Genomic DNA, 17,120 nt, shown 5'->3' on the forward strand with positions numbered 1-17,120 from the left:
GTTTATATTAAGGCCTACTATTAGAACCTCCCTCACAATTTCCTCAGCACTTTGTAGCCAACTTCACATCCAGTACTTGTGAAGAAGTACACTGGGATGTGGCGAATTGTTGCTTCTCGAGGAACAGCTGGGTCAGCTTGGTTTCCTACTATTCATCGTGCCTTCCTTGCATGACGTTTCTTTGTTTTCTTCTGAAAAACCAGCCGGGTTTCATGCACTATAGAATAGCAATGAAGCTAAAAATCAAGAGCATGTACCCCCACCAAAAATAAAAATACTTCAGGAACTTTCCAGGCTCACACATGGGTGCATGCGTGCATGTACACGTGCACACACACACAAAGACACACCTTGTTGATTCTTGCCATTGACTGCCTTCTGTGCAGCTTGACAACTTTACACCATACCAGGGGTAGCCAACATGGTGTCAGGGACTGAACCCGGAAACGTCTGTGTGCAAAGCATACGCTGCTTTTCCACTGAGCTATGGCCATGAGGTTGGCTCTGTTTTGTAGTTTGATGAGGGAAGGGATGCTTGCAGTACTGACACTTAGAGGAAGGGCCTGGCTCAGTGGCAGAACATCTGCCTTGCATGCAGAAGCCACAAGTTCAATCCCCAGCATCTCTCGGTAGGGCTGGGAGAGTACGCTGCCTGAAACCCTGGAGAGCCACTGCCAGTCAGTGTAGACGATATTGAGCTAGATGGACCAATGGTCTGACTCGGTATAAGTCAGCTTCCTGTGAAGGTGTTGTGTCACAGGAACCGTTGTGTCATGGGAAACTGCCATATACTGAATTGGACGACTGGTCCATCTAGCTCAGTATTGTCGACACTGACTGGCAGCAGCTCTTCAGGTTTTCAGGCAGTAGTCTCTCCTAGTCCTGCAAACATACCGATAGTAACAAATGGCTTTCATGCAGTAACTGGGGGAAAGAAACACACAGTGCTATTGCTAATCAGTGAGCTATTTTATTTATTTATTTAAGACATTTCTATACCAATTAATCATTAGCATTTATATCCCGCTATCTAGTGCTAGCAGTGCCTTGCAAATGTCATTGGCTTCCAACCACCATCAGTTCCAGCCAGCTTGGCCAAGGGTCCAAGATAATGGAAGTGGAAGCCCACCAACAACATCTGGAGGGCACCACATTGGCTGTCCTAGCACTAGATAACATGATAGCTCACAGACCGGCGATAGCACCATGCGATTTCTCCACCCATTGCATGCAATGTCACTTTGCTACTGGCGTGCTTGGATGCAACTGTCAGGACTGCAAGTACACCTTCTCTCATCAGACTGCAAAATGCAGCCAGCCTCAAGAGGAGAAACCATAGCTCAGCAGAAGAGCATATGCTGTCCACACAGAAACAGTGGCGACTGGTGCCCATTGACTCTGGTAGGGCAGAGGGTTGGGAGACCAACAGTAGGTGGCGCCAGAGTCAACAAAAGGCATAGTCAACCAATTCTAATTTTGTTCCCACCTGACACTAAGAGCCAGCATGGCGAAGTGCTTAGAGTGCCAGACTAGGGCCTTGGGAGATCAGGGTTCAAATCCCTGCTCAGCCACGAAGCTCACTGGGTCAGTCATTGCCTCTCAGCCCAACCTACCTTGCAGGGTTGTTGTCAGGATAAAATGGAGAGGGAAGAGAACTATGTAACCCACCTTGAGCTCCTTGGAGGAAAGGCAGGATATAAATGCAATAATAAATAAATAAAGGACGACAAAGCTGACAGGCAGTGTCACCCCCTCGACTGGATGCCAGTAAGAAAGAAGGCAGGTGGGGGCTGGCTGAGGGCAAAGCGAGGTTGGTGGGGCAGTGCCCCATTTGCCCACATGGACCAGCCTCCACTGTACAGAAAGTTCCAGGTTTAGTCCCTGCCATCTCCAGCTAAAAAGATACCAGGCAATGGGAAACGCCACTCTCTGTCTGACACCCTGGCGAGGCACTGCCCATTGGCGTAAACAATGCAGAGATAAATGGGCAAATATCTGGCCTGGCAAAATGTGGCTTCTTATATTCCACCATTGCAACACCCATATTTTCTGGTGGTAACAAGGATTTCACTGTAAAGCTGGTCACTACAGACAAAGGAAGAGTCTGCTGGGTCAGGCCAGTGGCCCACCTAGTCCAGCATCTTGTCCTCATACTGGGAAACCAGATGCCGCCATGGGAAGCCTGTAAGCAGGACCTGAGCACAAGAACGCTCTCCCTACTTGTGATTCCCAGGAACTGGCATTCAGAGGCACACTGCCTCTGAGCATAGCCACTGTGGCTGGTAGCCGCTGATATCCTTATCCTGAACCATCAGCTGCTGATGTGTTTGGCTCAAAGAAATGCAAACAAAGAGGCTATTTGGATCCCAGCCCTCCTCTTCTAACTCTGAATTTGGCGTCCCACTGGTCTCTTTCTGTTTTCACAATGTGCATATATTTCACTAGTTCCAGTGGCGATCCAGAAAAAAAAACTCAATAGCACCTCTTTTCCAAACTACTGCATTAGAGACCCAGAAGTCTCTGTCGATTTCAATTGCCCCCTTTTTATCAAAAGAGAGGAGTTGAAATATCACAAAAAGCAGGCGTGAAAGGGGAGAAGTGGAGAGGCCGGGAGCCCTTGGAGCTGCTGATACTTTACTTTTATCCCCTCCCGGAAAGATGGAGCGGAGACGAGCCTTCTTGTTCTTCTCTTCTGGAGCCATGGGGAGAGGCTTGGAGCTGTGATTGAGTGCCGAAGAATCACGGTTGTTACTGTTCATTCTCAGTGGCGGGGCGGGAGGTTTCTCTTCAGTATCCAGACTATCGGACATCTTCAGCAGCCCTCACAGCCTTCTGGAACATGAAAAGGAGAGGAGGGAGAGAGAAAGAGTGAAGGGGTGGGGTTAGGAAAAACAGAAAAGTTGGAACAAGCTTAGAGATGGGTGATTCAAGTCTCATTCCAGGTACTCTTGATGATGTGCCACTAACAACCCTGATCTGTAACAGCAGAACTCTGCAGCTGAAAGAATGCCTGGAACGGCCTTTTCTAACTAAGCAAGGCGAGTCGAAACCCTGAATATTTTAACAGAACTGGCGAAGTATTCCCCATTACAGCTTAGGGATTGGGGAGAAATTCTATTCAGTTTGCACTGATGGGCAAATCTACCCGATTCACACTTTCCAAAACAATTCATGAACCAAAACACAGCCATCCTTCAAAATCCACACCTTCAAATTTTGTGGCACAGTTCAACTAAGTAACATCTGCAAAAATGCATATACAAGGGTAAAATGCACATAGGGTAAAGTGTGGGCCCTTGTGGTAGTTCTGCCACCTTCAGAAGTTCAAAGGGTGAAGGCCCAGGAGAGGAACTCCCCACTGAGGTGTGTCTGGCAACTTAATTGTACAACTTTCGGAAAATGATGATGATGATGATGATGATGCTATTTTCATTTATAGACCGCTCGCTATCTGAAAGATCTCAAAGTGGTTTACAATAGAATACACAAGGTACAATAAAAACCATATCAAATTAAGTTACAAAGCAAAATACATGAACAATATATATGTACATAAACACAATATAAAAGTCAGAGTATTACAAGCAGAATAATATAATTAACAACCAACATTGCACAATACAACCATTCACCATATCTTCCATGCAACCACTACCATCATTCACTACCTCCAACATATCAACCAACCACTCATACATTATGCAGATTATGCGGACACAAGGCTGCATAAAGAATACAATGTTCAGAATGCTGAAGTTGTACCTCTTGACCCTGGCCCTCAACACCTGAGATGTATATTTTTAGGAGCCACCCTATTTTCTGTGATGCTGTTTAGTTGTTTTTAATTATGTGTTTTAAAATTGTTGTAACCTGTCCTGGGAACTTTGGGTGAAGGGCAGGTGGTAACAACAACAACATGAAAATCATATACAAAAATGCATTATATGATGGAAAATTGCTTTGCCAAACTGTGTGTATTACGGCAAAATTGCACACGAAAATATATATATTAGGAGAAATTTGCACTAAAATGCTGAAGAATTTTCATGAGGACTTTAAAAACCTCCACAAACTGATGTAGGGATGTAGAGAACCGAACTTAGGACTAAAAAAATAAGAAACTGAGAAAAACCAAACTGGACAGATTTGCCCATCCCTATTACAACGTAACAGCAATAGTGATTGCCTTCTTTTAGGGCTCCTCCAGACTGGTTTGTTTTTTGTGGGTTTTTTTGTGGATCTATTATTATTATGATTATTTAAATTTCTAACCCACCTTTCCTCCCAGAAGGAGATTTGGGACAAACAAGGGACGAAACTCTAAAAACAACTTAAAATATCATTAAAAACATCTTTTAAAAACTTTAAAAACATCTTAAGAAGCAATTCCAGCACAGATGCAGAGTGGGATAAGGTCTCTACTTAAAAGGCTTGTTGAAAGAGGAAGGTCTTCAGTAGGTACCAAAAAGATAACAGAGATGGCACCTGTCTAGTATCTAAAGGGAGGGTTGGTGCCACTACACTAAAGGTTCATGTCCTATTTTGTGCAGAAAGGACCCTCTGATAAGGTGGTATCTACAGGAAGCCCTCACCTGCAGAGCACTGTAATCGACTGGGTATATAAGGGGTGAGATCATCTTTCAGGTATCCTGGTCCCAAGCTGCATAGGGCTTTGTACACCAAAACCAGCACCTTCAACTTGCCCGCTAGCTAATGGACAGCCAGTGCAATTCTTTCAGCAGCCGGGTAACATGTTGGCGACATCCTGTCCCAGTGAGCAGTCATGCCCCCACATTTTGCACCAGCTGCAGCTTCTGGACCAACCTCAAATTGTATTCTGCAACTCATCACTGATGCAATAACAGTGTATTAGTGGTGGATTTATACTTGACTGCCCACACGTCATTCCACTGTCTTAATTGTTCTGAGACACTTCTCCAATGTTACCACATCATTGCCTTCTGGGGGGACACTCTGATACAATAATGCAACAAAAGCAAGGCAGAAAATAAGCTGGAACATATGTAATGTAAAATGTTTCAGGATTTCCACAGTTACCAGACATGAACTGACTGGAAACTAAGCAGTATGTCCACCCTGAAGCTTTTGTAGGCACAAACAGTACTGAACAGTTGGGTCATGAATAACCGCCCCAATACCACCATGAGCACAAATCATCATGAATGCTCAGTACAAAGGACATCTGGATGAGCCATTAGGCTGCATCCCTATATAAAATCTACCTAGAAGAAAGCACCACTAAACACAATGTAACTTACTTTTAAGTACATAGGCACAGAATTGTTGTAGAATTGGGGGGGGGGACCTGTGGCCCTCGAGATGTTGTTGGACTATAAGTCCCATCATTTCCAGCTATTGGTCATGCTGGCTGGGATTGATGAAAGATGGAGTCCAACAACATCTAAAACAGCCTTTCCCAACATTTGGCGACCCAGACGTTGTTGAACTACAACTCCCATCAGCCCCAGCCAGCATGGCCAATGGTCAGGAATGATGGGAACTGTAGTCTAAGCAACGTCTGGGGACCCAAAGGTTAGAGAAGACTGTATCTAGAAGGTTATAGGTTCCCCATCCTTAAGAGTTTTCAAGTGGTTTCAGCAATGGGCCATGGCAGCAGCACTCTAATAAGCACCAGTTTGCTGGGTCTAACCACCATTTAAATTTCCCACAATGCTACCAGAATGTTCTTGTAAGAGGAGCATTGAAGGAAATTAAAATGGTGGCTCCCAGTTAGTGTGCTGGCACAGACTGCAGCATTGGGGGAAGGAATTTAAAAGTGGCATGAGCGGTGGGCCCTGCCTGGTGCTGAGACACTGGCAGCTGCCCAAGTATGTTGGGTGCTGGTGCTACTGTTGTATTTCTATGCCCCACCCTGAGTTTACATACCTGTGAAGTGATTAGAGATGTGAAGGGGGGGGAAATGGAAAAAACTGGGGGGAAACAGTACCCCCCAAAACAAATTTTCCAGATTTTTTCCTGGGAAAAATGGTAAAAAAAATAATTTTAAAAACCCATAAATGGAAAAATGGGAAAACTGGGGGGGGAATAAAAGGGAGGGGAACCATTTTTCCAAAATATGTTTGGTGTTTTTCCAGGCCTCCACATCTCTAGAAGCAATGTTGACCCAGTTGCCATCAATGGGGCAGAAGGCAGGGAGTCACACAGTGTTCTGTATGTTGCATCGAGGATAAACAAAAATGCCGCATTACAGGGTGGGAGGGGACATGCCAAAAGGGAGGCCGGTTGTGTAGGAAAGCAACTCCGTCTCTGCCACAGTGCAGGCGTAGGGAATCTTTTCCACCTGAAGGGCTGCATTCCCTTCTGTGCAACCTACCCAGGGGCGTGTGTCCTGTAGCGGGCAGGGCAAAAGGCAAAAGCAGGCAGAGCAATGGATGCAGGTTTTACCTTTGTAGAGTAGGCTAGTTTCCCCACACATTCACACATCCACCTCTGTCCTCCATCCAGACAAGCAAGAGGCATGATCAGAGCTCAAGGACACATCCCAGCCAGGCAAAAATGCTCAAGGAGAGTGAATCGAGGCAAGTGAGGGGTGAGCCCAGGGGGGTGTTCTAAGGGCCAGATAGAGAGATGTGGAGGGCCACATTCAGTCCCCAGGTCTGAGGATCCCCACACCTGCAATGACATGTAGTTTAGCCCTTTTCACAACCACATTAAATAATTCTCAATTTGATTTTAATTATGCCAGAGGTTCCAGTAATTAGACATTCTGAAGATAATGAACTGACAGGTGGTGGTACATAGATAAGGTAAGCCATAAATGCATAACCCCATGATCAGACGTAAGAATCAGAACACACACCATTCAGGCACAGCATTCAGGCAGGAGCCATCTTCACTGATGTGAAAATCAACTCTCCCCCCCCCACTCCTCCCCAAGCGTGTTTCCTGTAGGTCAGGATGGAAGGATCTATCCATTCCAGTTCCCTCCGTTTCTCATTTTTCCAGTCCTAAATTTGGTTCACCACATTTCTGCAGCAATTCTCAAAACAAAATTCTCTAGCCAAGTTTAGTGCCAGTTCCTATTAAACACATTTTGGTAGGCAATTTTCACTAATGTATACTGTTTGCAATCAATTTCTCCTACTACAATACATTTTTGTATGTTATTTTCACTAATATAAGGCTCATCTACATGGAGGTTTAAGACCTTCCGTGGCACAGAGTGGTAAAGCGGCGGTAACACAGCCGAAGCTCTGCTCACAGCCGGAGTTCGATTCCAACGGAAGGAGGAAGTCGAATCTCCGGTAAAAGGGGTTGAGGTCCACTCAGCCTTCCAGCCATCCGTGGTCGGTAAAATGAGTACCCAGTATATGGTGGGGGGTAAAGAAAGGCCGGGGAAGGAACTGGCAATCCCACCCCATATATACGGTCTGCCTAGTAAATGTTGCAAGATGTCACCCTAAGAGTCGGAAACGACTTGCACTATAAGTGTGGGGACACCTTTACCTTTTACATGGAGGTTTACTGTGTGTTTGGTGCTACTCGCATCTTCTTTAAATTTGCATGGTTCACATGACGCTACCGGTAAACAGAAGCTATCACACAGCTTCCCCCCTGTAAATCTGTACTAACCCAACCCTCTGATAATACAAAAAGGGAAGAAGAAAACATCTTCACTCCCTTTCTCTAGTGCTTGCAGACACTTTGCTCTGATGCTTTTAGATGGGTGTATCAATCGTTCCCCACTCCACTCCCACTCCCTCATCTTTCCTTCATTCATTTTGTTTCCTGCAGGCTGACAAGCAACTTCCAGCTGCTCTCCTATTCTGCTGGCCTTTTTTATGTTGCTGCAAATGGTGCCTTATTTTTCTTTCCCCCTAACTTATGTGCAAAAGCAGAATGCTGCTCAAATAAAGAATTGTATTTCAGCTGTATCCTACCAGTGAAAATACAAATGATCGCACTTCCAGGTTGGTTTCTTTTTTACAAATTGAACCTACTGCAGCTGGTAGAACAAATTACACAAGGATGCCAGGTGCTGGCACCAGTCCTGGTAAGACAATTGGTCCATCTAGTCTGGCCTGCCGTATAATCTAGCCTTCCCGGACCTAATGCTCTCCAGATATTTTTGGACTACAAATCTCATAATCCCTGCCCATTAGCCATACAGGTTGAGGCTGATGGGAGTTGCAGTTCATAATACTGGGAGGACACTGGGTTGGGGATTGCTGATGTAGTCCAACTGGCAACAGCTCTCCAAGGTTTCAGACAAGGATCCAGGAAGGAGGGGGGAGGGGAACAAAAGGAAATCAAACTCAACAAGTAAAAGAATGATGGATACACAGCCAAGTTGGGGAGGGAGTTCAATATAAAAAATATCCGTAATTTCACAAACACCTTAGAAATACAAATCTTATAGCTACAAAAATGGAAAGCAAACAGCTTGATGTGCCACTAGGGTAAGTGAACATGGCATCCTTTGTAAATGGCACACACTGTGAATTAGTCTTCTTCAGTGGTCAAGTAACATTGCAACAATCATAGTATCACATATGGGAGATAGTCGACCAGCCTCTTAGCCCTGTCTAACCAAATAAAGCAAAAAAGCCATAATGCAAAAGTGGTGCTGCCATTTAAAAGCCACTGTCATGCCCATATGAAAGGCAAAAATAAAAGGTAACGGTAAAGGTGTCCCCGCACTTATAGTGCGAGTCGTTTCCGACTCTTAGGGTGACGTCTTGCAACGTTTACAAGGCAGACTCTATATATGGGGTGGGATTGCCAGTTCCTTCCCTGGCCTTTCTTTACTCCCCAGCATATGCCGGGTACTCATTTTACCGACCACGGATGGATGGAAGGCAAAAATAACCAATGATAAAAATATTTGCCTAGCCATAGGCCCAGGCTGCAGATTGTCATGCAGCTCTAACCCAGCTCTGGACAACTTGTCCTCCAACGAAGACCAGACCTCTGGGATCCAGGACACAAACAGAAAGAACAGCCTATGTCTTTCAGTTCCCAGGTGTGTGCAACTTGGCTTGTGCTTACCTACAGACAACAACTCATTCATTTTGTCCTTTGGCTGATGCTTGATTCTGGATTGCTCTATTGTGCTTTGACCTTGGCTTTATACAGATTCTGTTTTCTGGGCTCCCTTTGTTCTGGGCTGGTGCTGTTCTGTTTTGGACCCCTGGCTGTGGTTGTTGGTGTGGCATTGCCCTCACTAAGGCTAAGGATCTGAGACTTAATCTGGCTGCAGCACAATTCAAAGCAACACCATTGAAAACCTGGGTGCCATTCATATCTCACTGCAGGAAGTACGCCATCAGCACTCTCTTCTTCTACTGGCACCAGCTGCTGAGGTCTTAAGAAGAGACCTTTCTTAGTTCCGCCTCGTGAGATCCTGGGGACTGAACCAAACAGCTTCTGTTTATAAAGCAAGCACCTTATCTCCAAAATGCAGCCCATCCCTAATTGTTCTTTGAGAAGCGACTGCAGGAGTGGAAGCTCTTTTTCAGCCTGAGGTCTGCATTCCCTTCTGGGGAAAATATGCCACTGGTGGGTGGAGCCAGAAACAAAAGTGGGTGGAGCAATTCATGTAAGCTTTATCTTTCTGTGGTAGACTAATTTTTGCAGGCACTCAGAAGTCCCCTCTCAATCCTCCATCTAGGCAAGCGAGAGACATGATCCGTGCTCAAGGGCACATTCTAGCCAGGAAAAAGCACTCGAGGGCTGGTGAGTGGTATGGGCTGGAGGGAAGGGAGTAGTTTGAGGAGAGTGCTAAGATCACAATTGCACACACCTCTGCCTGAGATTCCCCACCCGTGACCTAGGCTGCTCTCACATTGCACTTTACTTTAATATTTATTTATTACTTGATTTATATCCCTTCCTCCCAGTAGGAGCCCAAGGCGGCAAACAAAAGCACTAAAAACACTTTAAAACATCATAAAAACAGACTTTAAAATATATTAAAACAAAGCATCTTTAAAAACATTTTTAGAAAGCTTTAAAAAAAAGGTTTAAACCCATATTAAAAAGCAATTCCAGCACAGACGCAGACTGGGATAAGGTCTTTACTTGTTCTTTTTTTATTTGTATTTCTTATGGTACCCCAGCAAATTCCCTTGCAGCATTATGTTCTTTGCAGACCTATTTTCACTGAAGTGGTCAACCTATGCCTAGACTGCATCACGTCAAACTGCTAAACGGAAAGGAAGCTGCTTTATACTGAGTCAGACCATTGGTCAATATTGTCTACACTGACTGGCAGCAGCTCTCCAGCATTTCAGACAGGGGTCACTCTCTCTGCCCTACCTGGAGTTGTGAGGATTGAACCAGGGACCTCTTGCATGCAAAGCAGATGCCCTACCACTGAGCTACCCTCCTTCCACAAATGCTCCTCCATACAAAAAAGTCCCTTCATCTAAAAGCTACGTGGCAGGGAGAAGGATTCTACCCTAATCATCTCTTTGACATCTGGTTTTCTATGTGCAGGGATTATTTTTAGTAGTATTTGTTTCCCTGTACGGAGGAGCTTTCTGTCATTGTGAGCCACCTCAATGAGATCTGTTAATCGGCAGATCCAATCTGAATGAATTCAGCTCACTGATGTCCCCACAAAGAAAGTGACATTGGGACAAGTCTCCAGATCAGTAGCTGTCATGTAAGAAATTAAGCATTGCCATCTCTTCTTCCATAAAATATATTCTATGGACTAGACAAAAGAAAAACAGATGGCCCATTTAGAATTTAGGCACATCTTTGACCTGACCCCATAATAAAAATGTTTGAGAAGTACCGCCTAAGAGAAAAATGCTAATAGATGGTTACACAATATTGCTTTTAAATGTATCTATATTGCTACACACTCCCCTGATGTTCTGTGAGAGGGTGGTATATAAACACTTTTATAAACTAAATAAATAAATAACATGTGCAAAAGGCAATTAATACACCAACAGCAGCAGACTGAAAAGATGTATCCAGTGGAGTTCAGTGGAGATTAGCGCTGGGTCTAATGCTGATCAGCACCATCTTTCAAAGCTTAGATAAAAGAAGAAACAATATACCTGTGACATGCATGGGGGATATAAAACTGGGAAGAGCTGCAAATACTTCAGAGGCCATTCCCAAACTATAAAAGAATAAAACTTAAAACTTATCTCAACAAACCCAAGAGTGTCAATAACAATAAAATGAAACTGAAGCAATAGTTACTCACTGTACAGTATTTCCTGAAGATCAGTCAAGAGCCAAAAAGAAAGGCTACTGAAATTAAACTTCACTGACTAGAAAGACGTGGCCTATATTGTCTCGCTGGTTACTATTGATCCAGACGCTCGTGCTAAATTATCTTTACAGGGTAAGCCGCATTTGAAGATGGAGAGGCAACCTTTTTGTGAAAGAAATGGGTAGACTGTGGGATTTATACATTAGATCAGCTGATGATGATGGAGAATTTTTTCAGTCTTCTACACTGAGGTTTAGATAAAATTTACCAATGAGTCTTGAATGGTAATATTTTCAACTGCAACACCTGTTGGTGCCCATCTATGGCCTGTCTCTTTGAGTGCCTTAGCATCTTCTAAATTACTGGAAAGGATAATTGGGTCTTCCCAGAGAAGTAAACCCGTAATGATTGTTTGGTCCTTTTGCCTCTGCTTCTGCCCAACACTGGCGTGCGGCCCTCAGAAGGTTGCCCAGAAGGGAATGTGGCCCTCGGGCTGAAAAGGTTTTCCCCATCCTTGGCCTAATGGTAGGGCCGGCCCTTCTCCTTGGAGTCTCTGTACGTCCTGTCTCTACCCTCAGCTTGCCCCCTCCCTCTGGGCAGTGAGCCAGGTTGGGCTCAGAGGGACAGAGAAAAATGGCAGGGCACCAGCAGTGGGAATGGGGGCCCTCCATAGAGGGTTCCCCAAAGCCTGGAGCCGACAATGGATCCACACACAAAGACACTACTGATGTGTGCTGCACAGCACGGGAATAAAAAGTCTGGTACTTTATTAGGAACCATGGGTGGTCTCCATCAAAGGCAATAGGAGGGTAAAGCACTTTGCACACAATGCTAAAGTTGATTATATTTATTTATTTATTTTATTACATTTCTATACCGCCCCATAGCTGAAGCTCTCTGGGCGGTTTACAACAACTGAAAACATTAAAAACAAATATACAAATTTAAAAACACATTTTTTAAAAAAACAATTTAAAACACATGCTAAAATGCCTGGGAGAAGAGGAAAGTCTAGGGCAATACCAAATATTTTTCCACGTTCAGGGCAAAAATAGTAATTTTGATGGGCCGTAAAGTTGTGTTGATTTGTCTGCTTATTGCATCTATATCCCACCTCTTTTCCTCCAAGAAGCTCAAGGCTCTTTCCCCGCACTCCCAATTTTATCTTCACAGCCCTGTGAGGTAGGTTAGACTGAGAGACAGTGACTGGTCCAAGGTCATCCAGTGAGCTTCATGGCTGAGTTGGGATTTGAACCTTGGTCTCTTGGGTCCTAACCCAACCACTACACCACACCAGTTATACCCAAGGAAGTCTTTGTTTTTGTGAAAATTGACTACGTGTCATTGTCTTCGTTTCCTTTAGCTGTTGTTTCTTTCTCCTTCCTAGGAGAATCATGTGAGTTACTCTACAGAGATTATGATGATGATTTTTTCACCGTTAGGTCCCAGGACAGGTCACAACAATTTAAAATACAATATTAAAACAGTCTAAACTGAAGCACAGGTGCAAGAATAAACAGATTTGGTTACACGATGGGGATAACTGAGGGCAGCAGACAAAGAAAGCAAGAGAGGGCAATGTAAAGAAGGAGGCAAACTTTTTCACATAGAGTACTCCACCCACCCAACATCATCAACATAGAGAGGTGTATTGTGACACTGCCCACAACATTAATGAAAAACTGAAAGTAGTTTGACTTAGACCCAATTATAACAGTCAGGTAACAATTGTACACAAAGGAGGTATCTTCAGTATGAAATCATCTTGATCAACTGACACATAATTACTGGAATAGCTTTGTGACCCACAAAAGGATTTATAGTACCTTCCGCAAAGAACATTAGCTGAGGTGTGTGGTATTGGCCAAGATAATCTCATTAGCTTTCATGTATCTTTAGACCACCTATAAAATCATTTCAATCTGCCAAAGAATGCATTCACACTCTGAGCTTATTAGTATTAAGAGATCACCAAACTGTCACCGCGTGTCTTTTGTGCACCGTGAAAAGAGATCCTCTTGTAAAGTTTCATGTGCAGCAGGACATGAAGTAAAGGGTAGGGGACATTATCTGTTCTGCTGCCCTCTTTACAAAGAGAAAGAAATCTATCCATTAGCTCATCTTCACCATACATTTAAAGCACTTTTATACCACTTTAAACAGCCATGGCTTCCCCCAAAGAATCTTGGGAACTATCTGTTATTAAGGGTGCTAAAAGTTCTTAGGACACCCCTATTCCCCTCATAGAGCTACAATTCCCAGAGTTCCCTGGGAAGAGGGACTGATTGTAAAACTACTCTGGAAGCTGTAGCTCTGTGAGAAGAACAGGGGTCTCCAAACTCTCAGCACCCTTAGCAAACTACATTGCCCAGGATTCTTTGTGGGAAGCCATGCATGTCTAAAGTAACATAATAGTGCTTTAAATGTATAGGGCAGATGGGGCCCTAGATATCCTTATTAAATTACCAGATTTTAAGAAATCCAGACATTTAAAGAGAAATTCATTGAAGATATCCTGATGAAATACATACACATATTTAATCTATACATCTATATCTGCAATTTTCTGGACCACTTAAAATGCAATCTCCGCAGATGTATACCAAACATACAGAACCATTCTGTTGGTTAAAGTTGCTGGAAGTCTTAGATGAAAAGAAGTATAATTCTTCCTGGTTTCGGAGATGATTGTATACAATTCTGGGTTGTTGTTTTTTTTAAAAAAAACCATTTTATTTCTGTATACAAATCTTTGCCTCTTGGGAGAATTTGAATGACTGTTCATCGATGCAATAAAATGTTTGACTGACTGACTATGGAACGTTTCAGCAGTTCCCTATGAACAAGTTGGCTGAATGGGTTACTGTTTTCGTTTGTAAACAAAGTCAGTTTTGCAAAACTAGCCCTCCCAGGGGATTTTAGTTTACAAAGACTTCTGTTAATGATTTCTGGCCCAATTTGCCTATGATGTCATTGTTTCCAAGGTCTTGAAAGGAGCAGTCTTATTTTACTTTGCAAAGAAGCTTCAGACTTCATGTCAAAACCAATACAAAGTGCCATTCTTTGCTGAAAAACCTAGGCAAGAAGATCATCTAAAATACTTAACATTTCGGCTTCAGTCTTATACTCACTTACCTGGAACCTAAGCTACATCTGCACCTTACATTTAAAGCACTCTTATGCCACTTTAAACAGTCATGGCTTCCCCCAAAGAACCCTGGGAACTGTAGTTTGTTAAGGGTGCTGAGAGTTGGTAGAACTCTTCGCTCAGGATCAGAGGTCCTTCTTCATGTGCCCCCTCTGAAGCAGGTGAGGAGAGTGGCAAGAAGAGGACAGGCCTTCTCAGTGGTGGCCCCATTTGTGGAACGCTCTCTACAGAGGTACTCCTGGCGCCATCATTATCCATCTTTAGGTGCCAGACAAAAACATTTCTCTTCTCCCAGGCATTTGGTTCTTTACTTTGGGAGGCTTTGGAGGGTTTCTGTTGTGTAGCCTTCCTAAGAAGGGTTGCTCCACTGTCTTATGTACTGCTTTTGTTTTTAATTTTTTTATAAGTTTTAATCTTTTATTTATTTTATTTTTATTAACTGTAAGTCACTTTCAGTGTGCATATGTCTGTAGAAAAGCGACTAACAAATTTAACAAATAAATAAATAAATAGAAAACACCCCCCCTTCTCCTCACAGAGCTACAATTATCAAGAGTTCCCTGGGAAGAGGGATTGATTGTTCAACCACTTTTGGAATTGTAGCTCTGCGAGGGGAATAGGAGTCTCCTAGCAACTCTTTAGTATCCTTTGCAAACTACAGTTCCCAGGACTCTTGGGGGGGGGAGAAGGTATGGCTGTATAAAGTGACATAATAGTGCTTTAAATGTATGGAGTGGATGTGGCCTGAATTTCATTGATAATGGTACTTACTTCCAAGTAGATGTGTACTAGGATTGTGTTGAGCCCCAGCTCTCCCAGGGGAATCAGGGAGGGGAGTCGGCCGTGCCCCAGTCTCCTCAGATGGAGCAGGGGGAGGAAACAGAGGTAGATGAGGCTTTCGAGGACAATGAGGGAGGGGGAGTAGTTGACAGCCTGCCAGTTCCCACGGACAGTTCTCCCACCAAAACAGACTTCGCTCCACCTACAGACGCCCCAACAGAGCCGTTGGGGAATGACCAGGCAGGCGCGCCAGCTCCACCCCCCAGGATTCCCGCCTGGCACTTCAAAAGCTTTCCCGCCTCCGGAGGCATCTATCAAGCCTGTAATGTCAGATGAGCTGGTGGAGGCTCACCCCCCTTCGCCCCGCATGAGACGTCGAGAGAAGGTGAGACTTGCAGGAGTCAGAGATTGCGGGCGAAGACCTTCCCTACTTAAGGCGGCACCCCCAGTTGCTGAGTCAAATTTCTTCACACGCTGCAGAGTATGCCTAGGTAGCTTAGTTAGGGACTGTAGTGAGTTAGTATAGCTAAGTCTATGAAACGCATTGCCTTTGATGTTACTCTAATAAAACAGGAATCAATTTCAGTCTCACCTCCGTTTTGTGACTTGCAGTCTGGGCAGGACAGATTGTCAAGTCAGAAGCATTCCACGCCCAGTGATTTCAGGGGTGGGGCCCTAGTGATGTCACTCCCTCAGGCACCTTCCTACCCCATCCCCCTCACCAACTTCTTTTGGTGGCACCCCTCATTGGGCGTTTAAAGGCCTCCCTCCTGCTCACTCTTTGGGGAGGCCTGGGCTTGCTCACTGCTGCCACCGCCGCTGTTGCCTCTCGCACAACCCCACAACCTCTCACAACACCACAACCTGTCGCACAACCCCGAGACCTCGCCGAGACCACCCAGAGATTGGGGTGAATTCCCCAGAGACCGAGAGATGACTCCAAAAAGCCAGAGTCTCTGGCTAAAATCCAGAGTGCTGGCAATGCTACTGTGTACTGTCTTATAAACTTTGCAGGAGTGAAGGGAGAAATGAACGAATAAGCTGTAAGCAAACAACCATAAGGTTTAATGGGTATAACAGCTAAACAGAACTCCAATGGTAAGAGGCAGTGTACCTTTGAATACTGGGGACGAGGAAGGTTGCTGATCATGTATTACTTGTGGGTTTTCCACCGCTGGCATCCGAATGCTAGATCAGATGGACCCTTGGTAGGAACTGGTCCAAGATAGGGAAGGGTGGCAGGCACTTCTCTGACATATTTCCTGCTATGCCATTCACGCCCCCAGCCTTTAGTCACGGTTTATCTGTATTTAATGCACATTGCAAAATCCTTGCTTCCTTAATAAGGGTCTTTGCAGCCTTTTGCTCCCCCAAGCTATTTTTTCCCCTGGGGTTGCTTCTGGCCATTGATCCAGCCAACCTCCTCTTATATCCTTAATATAAGGATCCATATGCCTCTGATTCGTGTGCCTCTGTTCAATCTTAAGCATATAAGAAGAATCCTGCTGGTGGATCAGGCCAAAGGTCCATCTAGTCCAGCACCCTGTTGTCACAGTGGCCAACCAGATGTCTGTGGCGAGTCTGGGGACCCAACGACCCTCCAGATATTGCCAGACTCCGTTCCCCATCAGCCCCAGCCAGCACCATCAGTGATGATGGATGATGAGAGCTGGAGTCCAACACCATCTGGAGGGCCAAAGGTTCCCCACCCCTGGCCTATGGGAAGCCCACAAGCAGAACCTGAGTGCAACAGCGCTCTTCCCTCCTGTGATTCCTAGCAGCTGGTATTCAAAGGCACGCTGCCTCCAACAGTGGAGGTAGAACCCTGGCATCAAGGCTAGTTGATTCTGCTTCTCCTTCCTATTTTTCACTTAGGTTTCAGTCATACTGCATTTGGGACACAGAAAGCATGAATGAAAGCATGAAAGCTTCAAGGGATTTCCCCCCAGTTTTCAGACCCCTTTATTTATTTTATAA

At 44.6% G+C, this 17,120-nt stretch overlaps 1 protein-coding gene across 9 annotated transcripts in view; it reads right to left on the reverse strand.

Annotated features, from left to right (window-relative positions):
* The window catches only part of PAK3 (p21 (RAC1) activated kinase 3), a 238,464-nt gene that overhangs the window by 64,722 nt on the left and 156,622 nt on the right, over positions 1–17,120 (reverse strand). For all 9 annotated transcript variants that reach the window (XM_061598595.1, XM_061598594.1, XM_061598589.1 and 6 more), the window contains one exon: positions 2,639–2,832. In XM_061598595.1, coding sequence (XP_061454579.1) covers positions 2,639–2,810 — 172 coding nt within the window. In that variant the 5' untranslated portion in view covers positions 2,811–2,832. The remainder of the gene's footprint in view (positions 1–2,638; positions 2,833–17,120) is intronic.

This window comes from Rhineura floridana, chromosome 16, assembly GCF_030035675.1.
Source record: "Rhineura floridana isolate rRhiFlo1 chromosome 16, rRhiFlo1.hap2, whole genome shotgun sequence".
NCBI lineage: Eukaryota > Metazoa > Chordata > Lepidosauria > Squamata > Rhineuridae > Rhineura > Rhineura floridana.